General features: G+C 50.0%; 1 protein-coding gene across 7 annotated transcripts in view; it reads right to left on the minus strand.

The window, feature by feature from the left end:
* Positions 1-12,711, minus strand: part of traf3ip2l (TRAF3 interacting protein 2-like) — a 108,986-nt gene that overhangs the window by 48,121 nt on the left and 48,154 nt on the right. For 6 of the 7 annotated variants that reach the window (XM_065009392.1, XM_065009389.1, XM_065009391.1 and 3 more), the window contains exons 7-9: positions 11,571-11,639; positions 8,883-8,999; positions 7,010-7,084 (exon numbers count right to left, since the gene is read on the minus strand). In XM_065009392.1, the coding sequence (XP_064865464.1) occupies positions 7,010-7,084; positions 8,883-8,999; positions 11,571-11,639 (261 nt within the window). The remainder of the gene's footprint in view (positions 1-7,009; positions 7,085-8,882; positions 9,000-11,570; positions 11,640-12,711) is intronic. The other variant, XM_065009393.1, reaches the window with a different exon arrangement.

The following is a 12,711-nucleotide window of genomic DNA, read 5'->3' on the forward strand; positions in this document are numbered from 1 at the left end:
CTGGAGTATGGGTAGCTGTCCCCAGTATGGTGACTGGAGTATGGGTAGCTGTCCCCAGTATGGTGACTGGAGTATGGGTAGCTGTCCCCCAGTATGGTGACTGTGACTGGAGTATGGGTAGCTGCAGGACAATATGGTGACTGGAGTATGGGTAGCTGCAGGACAATATGGTGACTGGAGTATGGGTAGCTGCAGGACAATATGGTGACTGGAGTATGGGTAGCTGTCCCCAGTATGGTGACTGGAGTATGGGTAGCTGCAGGACAATATGGTGACTGGAGTATGGGTAGCTGTATGCCTGTCCTGGAGTATGGTGACTGGAGTATGGGTAGCTGTCCCCCAGTATGGTGACTGGAGTATGGGTAGCTGCAGGACAATATGGTGACTGGAGTATGGGTAGCTGCAGGACAATATGGTGACTGGAGTATGGGTAGCTGTCCCCCAGTATGGTGACTGGAGTATGGGTAGCTGTCCCCAGTATGGTGACTGGAGTATGGGTAGCTGTCAGGACAATATGGTGACTGGAGTATGGGTAGCTGCAGGACAATGGTGACTGGAGTATGGGTAGCTGTCCCCCAGTATGGTGACTGGTATGTAGCTGGGTAGCTGTCCCCCAGTATGGTGACTGGAGTATGGGTAGCTGCAGGACAATATGGTGACTGGAGTATGGGTAGCTGTCCCCCAGTATGGTGACTGGAGTATGGGTAGCTGTCTGGAGTATGGGTAGCTGCCCAATATGGTGACTGGAGTATGGGTAGCTGTCCCCCAATATGGTGACTGGAGTATGGGTAGCTGTCCCCCAATATGGTGACTGGAGTATGGGTAGCTGTATGGTGACTGGAGTATGGGTAGCTGCAGGACAATATGGTGACTGGAGTATGGGTAGCTGTCCCCCAGTATGGTGACTGGAGTATGGGTAGCTGTCCCCCAGGTGACTGGAGTATGGGTAGCTGCAGGACAATATGGTGACTGGAGTATGGGTAGCTGCAGGACAATATGGTGACTGGAGTATGGGTAGCTGCAGGACCATATGGTGACTGGAGTATGGGTAGCTGTCCCCCAGTATGGTGACTGGAGTATGGGTAGCTGTCCCCCAGTATGGTGACTGGAGTATGGGTAGCTGCAGGACAATATGGTGACTGGAGTATGGGTAGCTGCAGGACAATATGGTGACTGGAGTATGGGTAGCTGTCCCCAGTATGGTGACTGGAGTATGGGTAGCTGGAGTATGGGTAGCTGTCCCCAGTATGGTGACTGGAGTATGGGTAGCTGCAGGACAATCTGGAGTATGGGTAGCTGTCCCAGTGGTGACTGGAGTATGGGTAGCTGCAGGACAATATGGTGACTGGAGTATGGGTAGCTGTCCCCCAGTATGGTGACTGGAGTATGGGTAGCTGTCCCCCAGTATGGTGACTGGAGTATGGGTAGCTGCAGGACAATATGGTGACTGGAGTATGGGTAGCTGCAGGACAATATGGTGACTGGAGTATGGGTAGCTGCAGGACAATATGGTGACTGGAGTATGGGTAGCTGTCCCCAGTGGTGACTGGAGTATGGGTAGCTGCAGGACAATATGGTGACTGGAGTATGGGTAGCTGTCCCCCAGTATGGTGACTGGAGTATGGGTAGCTGCAGGACAATATGGTGACTGGAGTATGGGTAGCTGTCCCCCAGTATGGTGACTGGAGTATGGGTAGCTGCAGGACAATATGGTGACTGGAGTATGGGTAGCTGCAGGACAATATGGTGACTGGAGTATGGGTAGCTGTCCCCCAGTATGGTGACTGGAGTATGGGTAGCTGCAGGACAATATGGTGACTGGAGTATGGGTAGCTGCAGGACAATATGGTGACTGGAGTATGGGTAGCTGTCCCCCAGTATGGTGACTGGAGTATGGGTAGCTGTCCCCAATATGGTGACTGGAGTATGGGTAGCTGTCCCCCAGTATGGTGACTGGAGTATGGGTAGCTGTCCCCAGTATGGTGACTGGAGTATGGGTAGCTGTCCCCAGTATGGTGACTGGAGTATGGGTAGCTGTCCCCCAGTATGGTGACTGGAGTATGGGTAGCTGCAGGACAATATGGTGACTGGAGTATGGGTAGCTGCAGGACAATATGGTGACTGGAGTATGGGTAGCTGCAGGACAATATGGTGACTGGAGTATGGGTAGCTGTCCCCCAGTATGGTGACTGGAGTATGGGTAGCTGCAGGACAATATGGTGACTGGAGTATGGGTAGCTGCAGGACTGTCCCCCATATGGTGACTGGAGTATGGGTAGCTGTCCCCCAATATGGTGACTGGAGTATGGGTAGCTGTCCCCAGTATGGTGACTGGAGTATGGGTAGCTGCAGGACAATCCTGCCCCAGTATGGTGACTGGAGTATGGGTAGCTGTCCCAATATGGTGACCCCCAGTATGGTGACTGGAGTATGGGTAGCTGCAGGACAATATGGTGACTGGAGTATGGGTAGCTGCAGGACAATATGGTGACTGGAGTATGGGTAGCTGTCCCCCAGTATGGTGACTGGAGTATGGGTAGCTGTCCCCCAGTATGGTGACTGGAGTATGGGTAGCTGTCCCCCAGTATGGTGACTGGAGTATGGGTAGCTGCAGGACAATATGGTGACTGGAGTATGGGTAGCTGTCCCCCAGTATGGTGACTGGAGTATGGGTAGCTGTCCCCCAGTATGGTGACTGGAGTATGGGTAGCTGCCCCAATATGGTGACTGGAGTATGGGTAGCTGCAGGACAATATGGTGACTGGAGTATGGGTAGCTGCAGGACAATATGGTGACTGGAGTATGGGTAGCTGTCCCCCAGTATGGTGACTGGAGTATGGGTAGCTGTCCCCCAGTATGTGACTGGAGTATGGGTAGCTGCAGGACAATATGGTGACTGGAGTATGGGTAGCTGCAGGACAATATGGTGACTGGAGTATGGGTAGCTGTCCCCAGTATGGTGACTGGAGTATGGGTAGCTGCCCCCAATATGGTGACTGGAGTATGGGTAGCTGTCCCCCAGTATGGTGACTGGAGTATGGGTAGCTGCAGGACAATATGGTGAGTATGGGTAGCTGTCCCCCAGAGTATGGTGACTGGAGTATGGGTAGCTGTCCCCCAGTATGGTGACTGGAGTATGGGTAGCTGTCCCCCAGTATGGTGACTGGAGTATGGGTAGCTGTCCCCCAGTATGGTGACTGGAGTATGGGTAGCTGCAGGACAATATGGTGACTGGAGTATGGGTAGCTGCAGGACAATATGGTGACTGGAGTATGGGTAGCTGCAGCCCAATATGGTGACTGGAGTATGGGTAGCTGTCCCCCAGTATGGTGACTGGAGTATGGGTAGCTGCAGGCCAATATGGTGACTGGAGTATGGGTAGCTGCAGCCCAATATGGTGACTGGAGTATGGGTAGCTGTCCCCCAGTATGGTGACTGGAGTATGGGTAGCTGTCCCCCAGTATGGTGACTGGAGTATGGGTAGCTGCAGGACAATATGGTGACTGGAGTATGGGTAGCTGTCCCCCAGTATGGTGACTGGAGTATGGGTAGCTGCAGGACAATATGGTGACTGGAGTATGGGTAGCTGTCCCCCAGTATGGTGACTGGAGTATGGGTAGCTGTCCCCCAGTATGGTGACTGGAGTATGGGTAGACCCCCATATGGTGACTGGGGTAGCTGTCCCCCAGTATGGTGACTGGAGTATGGGTAGCTGTCCCCCAGTTTGGTGACTGGAGTATGGGTAGCTGTCCCCCAGTATGGTGACTGGAGTATGGGTAGCTGCAGGCCAATATGGTGACTGGAGTATGGGTAGCTGCAGCCCCAATATGGTGACTGGAGTATGGGTAGCTGCAGCCCAGTATGGTGACTGGAGTATGGGTAGCTGCAGGACAATATGGTGACTGGAGTATGGGTAGCTGTCCCCCAGTATGGTGAATGGAGTATGGGTAGCTGCAGGACAATATGGTGACTGGAGTATGGGTAGCTGTCCCCATGGTGACTGGAGTATGGGTAGCTGTCCCCCAGTATGGTGACTGGAGTATGGGTAGCTGCCCCCAATATGGTGACTGGAGTATGGGTAGCTGTCCCCCAGTATGGTGACTGGAGTATGGGTAGCTGTCCCCCAATATGGTGACTGGAGTATGGGTAGCTGTCCCCCAGTATGGTGACTGGAGTATGGGTAGCTGCAGGACAATATGGTGACTGGAGTATGGGTAGCTGTCCCCCAGTTTGGTGACTGGAGTATGGGTAGCTGTCCCCCAATATGGTGACTGGAGTATGGGTAGCTGTCCCCCAATATGGTGACTGGAGTATGGGTAGCTGTCCCCCAGTATGGTGACTGGAGTATGGGTAGCTGCAGGACAATATGGTGACTGGAGTATGGGTAGCTGTCCCCCAGTATGGTGACTGGAGTATGGGTAGCTGCAGGACAATATGGTGACTGGAGTATGGGTAGCTGCAGGCCAATATGGTGACTGGAGTATGGGTAGCTGCAGGACAATATGGTGACTGGAGTATGGGTAGCTGCAGGCCAATATGGTGACTGGAGTATGGGTAGCTGTCCCCCAGTATGGTGACTGGAGTATGGGTAGCTGCCCCCAATATGGTGACTGGAGTATGGGTAGCTGCAGGACAATATGGTGACTGGAGTATGGGTAGCTGCAGGACAATATGGTGACTGGAGTATGGGTAGCTGCAGGACAATATGGTGACTGGAGTATGGGTAGCTGCAGGACAATATGGTGACTGGAGTATGGGTAGCTGTCCCCCAGTATGGTGACTGGAGTATGGGTAGCTGTCCCCCAGTATGGTGACTGGAATATGGGTAGCTGCAGGACAATATGGTGACTGGAGTATGGGTAGCTGCAGGACAATATGGTGACTGGAGTATGGGTAGCTGCAGGACAATATGGTGACTGGAGTATGGGTAGCTGTCCCCCAGTATGATGACTGGAGTATGGGTAGCTGTCCCCCAGTATGGTGACTGGAGTATGGGTAGCTGTCCCCCAGTATGGTGACTGGAGTATGGGTAGCTGCAGGACAATATGGTGACTGGAGTATGGGTAGCTGCAGAACAATATGATGACTGGAGTATGGGTAGCTGTCCCCCAGTATGGTGACTGGAGTATGGGTAGCTGTCCCCCAGTATGGTGAATGGAGTATGGGTAGCTGCAGGCCAATATGGTGACTTGAGTATGGGTAGCTGTCCCCCAGTATGGTGACTGGAGTATGGGTAGCTGTCCCCCAATATGGTGACTGGAGTATGGGTAGCTGTCCCCCAATATGGTGACTGGAGTATGGGTAGCTGCAGGACAATATGGTGACTTGAGTATGGGTAGCTGTCCCCCAGTATGGTGACTGGAGTATGGGTAGCTGTCCCCCAGTATGGTGACTGGAGTATGGGTAGCTGTCCCCCAATATGGTGACTGGAGTATGGGTAGCTGTCCCCCAATATGGTGACTGGAGTATGGGTAGCTGCAGGACAATATGGTGACTGGAGTATGGGTAGCTGTCCCCCAATATGGTGACTGGAGTATGGGTAGCTGCAGGACAATATGGTGACTGGAGTATGGGTAGCTGCAGGACAATATGGTGACTGGAGTATGGGTAGCTGCAGCCCCAATATGGTGACTGGAGTATGGGTAGCTGTCCCCCAGTATGGTGACTGGAGTATGGGTAGCTGCAGGCCAATATGGTGACTGGAGTATGGGTAGCTGCAGCCCCAATATGGTGACTGGAGTATGGGTAGCTGCAGCCCAGTATGGTGACTGGAGTATGGGTAGCTGCAGCCCAGTATGGTGAATGGAGTATGGGTAGCTGCAGGACAATATGGTGACTGGAGTATGGGTAGCTGTCCCCCAGTATGGTGACTGGAGTATGGGTAGCTGTCCCCCAGTTTGGTGACTGGAGTATGGGTAGCTGTCCCCCAGTATGGTGACTGGAGTATGGGTAGCTGTCCCCCAGTTTGGTGACTGGAGTATGGGTAGCTGTCCCCCAGTATGGTGACTGGAGTATGGGTAGCTGCAGCCAAATATGGTGACTGGAGTATGGGTAGCTGCAGGACAATATGGTGACTGGAGTATGTGTAGCTGTCCCCCAGTATGGTGACTGGAGTATGGGTAGCTGTCCCCCAGTATGGTGACTGGAGTATGGGTAGCTGTCCCCCAGTATGGTGACTGGAGTATGGGTAGCTGCAGGACAATATGGTGACTGGAGTATGTGTAGCTGTCCCCCAGTATGGTGACTGGAGTATGGGTAGCTGTCCCCCAGTATGGTGACTGGAGTATGGGTAGCTGTCCCCCAGTTTGGTGACTGGAGTATGGGTAGCTGTCCCCCAGTTTGGTGACTGGAGTATGGGTAGCTGCAGGACAATATGGTGACTGGAGTATGGGTAGCTGTCCCCCAGTTTGGTGACTGGAGTATGGGTAGCTGTCCCCCAGTTTGGTGACTGGAGTATGGGTAGCTGCAGGACAATATGGTGACTGGAGTATGGGTAGCTGTCCCCCAGTATGGTGACTGGAGTATGGGTAGCTGTCCCCCAGTTTGGTGACTGGAGTATGGGTAGCTGTCCCCCAGTATGGTGACTGGAGTATGGGTAGCTGTCCCCCAGTATGGTGACTGGAGTATGGGTAGCTGTCCCCCAGTATGGTGACTGGAGTATGGGTAGCTGCAGGACAATATGACGACTTGAGTATGGGTAGCTGAGTGTGTTGAAAGGTATGGGAAAGCGAATCAGCTCATTTGTTGTCACTCAAGACCGTTTTACGTAGCTGTTTGGGATTCACAATGAGTCGATAAGCCGGCGACCTGTGCACCATCAACATGCTCCCTACTGGGCACCTGTATCAAGGGCATGTGGCCATCAACATGCTCCCTACTGGGCACCTGTATCACGGGCATGTCACCGATGCTAGCTAACTTGTCATGATTAAAAAAATTGCCAGCAGTGTAATGTTGTGTTGACTATAAAGCAGCTACAGCAGCAGAGAGACAGATGTATATATTTTACCTTTCTAGCCCCAGGGAACAGGATAGGGATGAACCGGAAGTTCTTACTGCCGTTCTGAATGAACTCATTCTGCAGCTGCAGCACAAACACACAGAACATGTGACCCAGCGTTATGACACGGTCAGAGCCACATCATGATGACAGAACATGTGACCCAGCGTTATGACACGGTCAGAGCCACATCATGATGACAGAACATGTGACCCAGCGTTATGACACGGTCAGAGCCACATCATGATGACAGAACATGTCATAAGCTGTTTTAATGACACTGTCATGGCATATTCACACCTGTTGTGACACCTGTTGTGACCATTATTCTATGGCTGGTTATGACACCTACATGAGAATGTCAAAAGCCACCAAACCTACCACACAAGACAAAACATTCAATTACACCATAATCTACATGTCAACAGTGTGTTATAGAAAAAAGAAAATGAAAAAAAATGACTACAGTAAGTGTCAATTAAGTGCCAAATAAAGTAACAGGGTTGACCGTAACAGGGTTGACCGTAACAGGGTTGACCGTAACAGGGCTGACGTAACAGGGCTGACCGTAACAGGGTTGACCGTAACAGGGTTGACCGTAACAGGGTTGACCGTAACAGGGCTGACCGTAACAGGGTTGACCGTAACAGGGCTGACGTAACAGGGTTGATCGTAACAGGGCTGACCGTAACAGGGTTGACCGTAACAGGGCTGACCGTAACAGGGTTTACCGTAACAGGGTTGACCGTAACAGGGTTGACCGTAACAGGGTTTACCGTAACAGGGCTGACCGTAACAGGGTTTACCGTAACAGGGTTTACTGTAACAGGGCTGACCGTAACAGGGTTTACCGTAACAGGGTTGACCGTAACAGGGCTGACCGTAACAGGGCTGACCGTAACAGGGCTGACTGTAACAGGGCTGACCGTAACAGGGTTGACCGTAACAGGGTTGACAGTAACAGGGTTGACAGTAACAGGGTTGACCATAACAGGGTTGACCGTAACAGGGCTGACCGTAACAGGGTTGACCGTAACAGGGTTGACCGTAACAGGGTTGACCGTAACAGGGTTGACCGTAACAGGGCTGACCGTAACAGGGTTGACCGTAACAGGGCTGACCGTAACAGGGTTGACCGTAACAGGGTTGACCGTAACAGGGCTGACCGTAACATGGTTGACCGTAACAGGGTTGACCGTAACAGGGTTGACCGTAACAGGGTTGACCGTAACAGGGTTGACCGTAACAGGGCTGACCGTAACAGGGCTGACCGTAACAGGGCTGACCGTAACAGGGTTGACCGTAACAGGGTTGACCGTAACAGGGTTGACGATTTCATCTTAAATCACCCATAAATCCCCTTGTGACAGGGGACAGAGACATTGTAGCCAAAATGCAACAGACTCAGTTTAAAGGTTACATGAAGGCCTGGGGTGTTTTCACTAAGGACCAAACAGGGAGGGACCTACCTGAATTTGTCCAATAAAAATGTGTTTTCGTTGCAAAGCTTTTTCTGTTTGGAGTAAACTGTTTTTGCTGCAATATGTTGACAGTGTTGAGGTCTGACCGTGTTGAGGTCTGACCGTGTTGAGGTCTGACCGTGTTGAGGTCTGACTGTGTTGAGGTACCTGTTTGTGTATGTAGACTGTGTTGAGGTCTGACTGTGTTGAGGTCTGACTGTGTTGAGGTCTGACAGTGTTGAGGTCTGACAGTGTTGAGGTCTGACCGTGTTGAGGTCTGACTGTGTTGAGGTACCTGTTTGTGTATGTAGACTGTGTTGAGGTCTGATAGTGTTGAGGTCTGACAGTGTTGAGGTCTGACCGTGTTGAGGTCTGACCGTGTTGAGGTCTGACCGTGTTGAGGTCTGACTGTGTTGAGGTACCTGTTTGTGTATGTAGACTGTGTTGAGGATCCTCTCGTCGTTCTCTAAGCTGACCGGTGATGAGGTCACAGTCTCATGGTACTTTGGACTGATGATGATGATAATGAGGTATTCCTTCTGTAAGAGTGAGGCACGGAGGAGTTAGACACCTGTCTGTCTGTCCCTTACACTGACCTGTTACTAACCTGTCTGACTGTCCCTCCCTTACACTGGCCTGTTACTAACCTGTCTGACTGACTGTCTGTCCCTTACACTGGCCTGTTACTAACCTGTCTGACTGTCCCTCCCTTACACTGGCCTGTTACTAACCTGTCTGACTGTCCCTGACACTGGCCTGTTACTAACCTGTCTGTCTCTCTTACACTTCCCTGTTACTAACCTGTCTGACTGTCCCTTACTGGCCTGTTACTAACCTGTCTGACTGTCCCTTACACTGGCCTGTTACTAACCTGTCTGACTGTCCCTTACTGGCCTGTTACTAACCTGTCTGACTGTCCCTTACACTGGCCTGTTACTAACCTGTCTGACTGTCCCTTACTGGCCTGTTACTAACCTGTCTGACTGTCCCTTACACTGGCCTGTTACTAACCTGTCTGACTGTCCCTCCCTTACACTGGCCTGTTACTAACCTGTCTGTCTCTTACACTGGCCTGTTACTAACCTGTCTGTCTCTTATACTTCCCTGTTACTAACCTGTCTGTCCCTTACACTGGCCTGTTACTAACCTGTCTGACTGTCCCTCCCTTACACTGGCCTGTTACTAACCTGTCTGTCTGACTGTCCCTTACACTGGCCTGTTACTAACCTGTCTGACTGTCCCTCCCTTACACTGGCCTGTTACTAACCTGTCTGACTGTCCCTTATACTGGCCTGTTACTAACCTGTCTGACTGTCCCTCCCTTACACTGGCCTGTTACTAACCTGTCTGTCTCTTACACTTCCCTGTTACTAACCTGTCTGTCCCTTACACTGGCCTGTTACTAACCTGTCTGACTGTCCCTTACACTGGCCTGTTACTAACCTGTCTGACTGTCTGTCTGTCCCTTACACTGGCCTGTTACTAACCTGTCTGACTGACTGTCCCTTACACTGGCCTGTTACTAACCTGTCTGACTGTCCGTCCCTTACACTGGCCTGTTACTAACCTGTCTGACTGTCCCTCCCTTACACTGACCTGTTACTAACCTGTCTGTCTGACTGTCCCTTACACTGGCCTGTTACTAACCTGTCTGACTGTCCCTCCCTTACACTGGCCTGTTACTAACCTGTCTGACTGTCCCTGACACTGGCCTGTTACTAACCTGTCTGTCTCTCTTACACTTCCCTGTTACTAACCTGTCTGTCTGTCTCTCTTACACTTCCCTGTTACTAACCTGTCAGTCTCTCTTACACTTCCCTGTTACTAACCTGTCGGTCTGTCTCTCTTACACTTCCCTGTTACTAACCTGTCGGTCTGTCTCTCTTACACTTCCCTGTTACTAACCTGTCGGTCTGTCTCTCTTACACTTCCCTGTTACTAACCTGTCGGTCTGTCTCTCTTACACTTCCCTGTTACTAACCTGTCGGTCTGTCTCTCTTACACTTCCCTGTTACTAACCTGTCGGTCTGTCTCTCTTACACTTCCCTGTTACTAACCTGTCGGTCTGTCTCTCTTACACTTCCCTGTTACTAACCTGTCGGTCTGTCTCTCTTACACTTCCCTGTTACTAACCTGTCGGTCTGTCTCTCTTACACTTCCCTGTTACTAACCTGTCGGTCTGTCTCTCTTACACTTCCCTGTTACTAACCTGTCTGTCTGTCTCTCTTACACTTCCCTGTTACTAACCTGTCGGTCTGTCTCTCTTACACTTCCCTGTTACTAACCTGTCGGTCTGTCTCTCTTACACTTCCCTGTTACTAACCTGTCGGTCTGTCTCTCTTACACTTCCCTGTTACTAACCTGTCGGTCTCTCTTACACTTCCCTGTTACTAACCTGTCGGTCTCTCTTACACTTCCCTGTTACTAACCTGTCTGTCTCTCTTACACTTCCCTGTTACTAACCTGTCTGTCTCTCTTACACTTCCCTGTTACTAACCTGTCTGTCTCTCTTACACTTCCCTGTTACTAACCTGTCGGTCTCTCTTACACTTCCCTGTTACTAACCTGTCTGTCTCTCTTACACTTCCCCGTTACTAACTTCACTATTGACATTCATGGATTTTGGTCATAGCATAAACATATCCCAAATGTCACACTATTCCCTACATAGTGCATTATTTTTACATCTTTAAATGTTATTTAACTAGGCAAGTCAGTAAATAACTCATTCTTATTTACAATGATGGCCTACCCCGGCCAAACCCTAACCCGGACGACGCTGGGCCAATTGGGCGCCGCCCTATGGGACTCCCAATCACGGCCGGTTGTGATACAGCCTGGAATCAAACCAGGGTCTGTAGTGACGCTTCTAGCACTGAGATGCAGTGCCTTAGACCGCTGCGCCACTCAGGAGCCGTATGGGCCCAGGAACCCTATTCCCTAACCCTATTCCCAACAGAGCACCCTATTCCCTAACCCTATTCCCAACATAGAGCACCCTATTCCCTAACCCTATTCCCTAACTATGAACAGGAATGTCGAGCCAAACTATCATTAAGTTAACAAGAAGAGCTGGTGAGCTGGAATGACAAGTGAGGGACGTCCTTTACCTCGCTGAGGTACCGCTCCATGAAGTCGATCTTACTGATGCTCCGGAACTGCTGCTCAAACATATCGATCTGAAACACCAGGATGTAGAGCAGACTAGTGGGGTGCAGTACTTCAGAGGAAATGGTTTGAATCACAGAGATAACTAGGATTTTTACAAATCTGTCCATGTACCCTTGAGCAAGGCACTCAAACCTAATTGCTCCTTTAAGTCTCTTTGGATAAGAGCGTCTGCTGAATGACTAAAATGTAAATGTACTACGTTAGCCAGCTAACTTTGACAAACACCCAAATTAACAGCCACATATACAGCCACATATAACTCGATTTTAAGGTTTATTAATTAAAACCTCTTAAGGATCATGCGAATTTTCGCAGCTTTTTGTTAAAAATCGCGCAACATTTCAAAGTCCTGCTACTCATGCCAGGAATATAGTATATGCAAATGATAAGTATGTGTGTATAGAAAACACTCGGAAGTCTCTAAAACTGGTTAAATCGTGTCTGTGGCTATAACACAACGTGTTTAGGAGTAAAAATCCCTCCAAAAACTGTTCTCCAAAAACACAAAAAATATATTAATCCGCCAGTCAATGTATTGTTTAAGGTGACTGCAAATACATGAAGCTGTTCTGTAAACGCCTACAGCTTCCACACGATGTCGCCAGTGCTGGCATTTCGAGCAGACTTAATCCTTGGTTGTATGACGTTTTTCCCTTTCCTGTTTCAGTCTCTCAACAGGATGTTATTAAAATGGAAAAGATGGCCGCTGATTTCAAGACTAGCTGCTATCGAATACAGATCGCCCCGTGATGAATTGTATAGATTATTAACGTTTATTAATACCTAAAGTTGGTTTAGAAATGTAGTTTGAAGTGTTTTGTAAAAGTATATAGGCAACCTTTGTCATTTTAAAAAGTGACGTTGCGTCTTGTAAAAGGGAATATTCCTGGATCAGACCGGTCTTCAGAAAATGACATTTTGGCTATACAATGACGGATTTAATCGGGAAAAATACCCAATTGTGATGTTTATGGGATATATAGGAGTGCCAAGAAAGAAGCTCATCAAAGGTAATGAATGTTTTACATTTTATTTCTGCGTTTTGGGTAGCGCCGGCTACCGCAAAATCTGTCGTTTTAG

Source organism: Oncorhynchus nerka, linkage group LG24 (genome assembly GCF_034236695.1).
Source record: "Oncorhynchus nerka isolate Pitt River linkage group LG24, Oner_Uvic_2.0, whole genome shotgun sequence".
NCBI classification, from domain to species: domain Eukaryota; kingdom Metazoa; phylum Chordata; class Actinopteri; order Salmoniformes; family Salmonidae; genus Oncorhynchus; species Oncorhynchus nerka.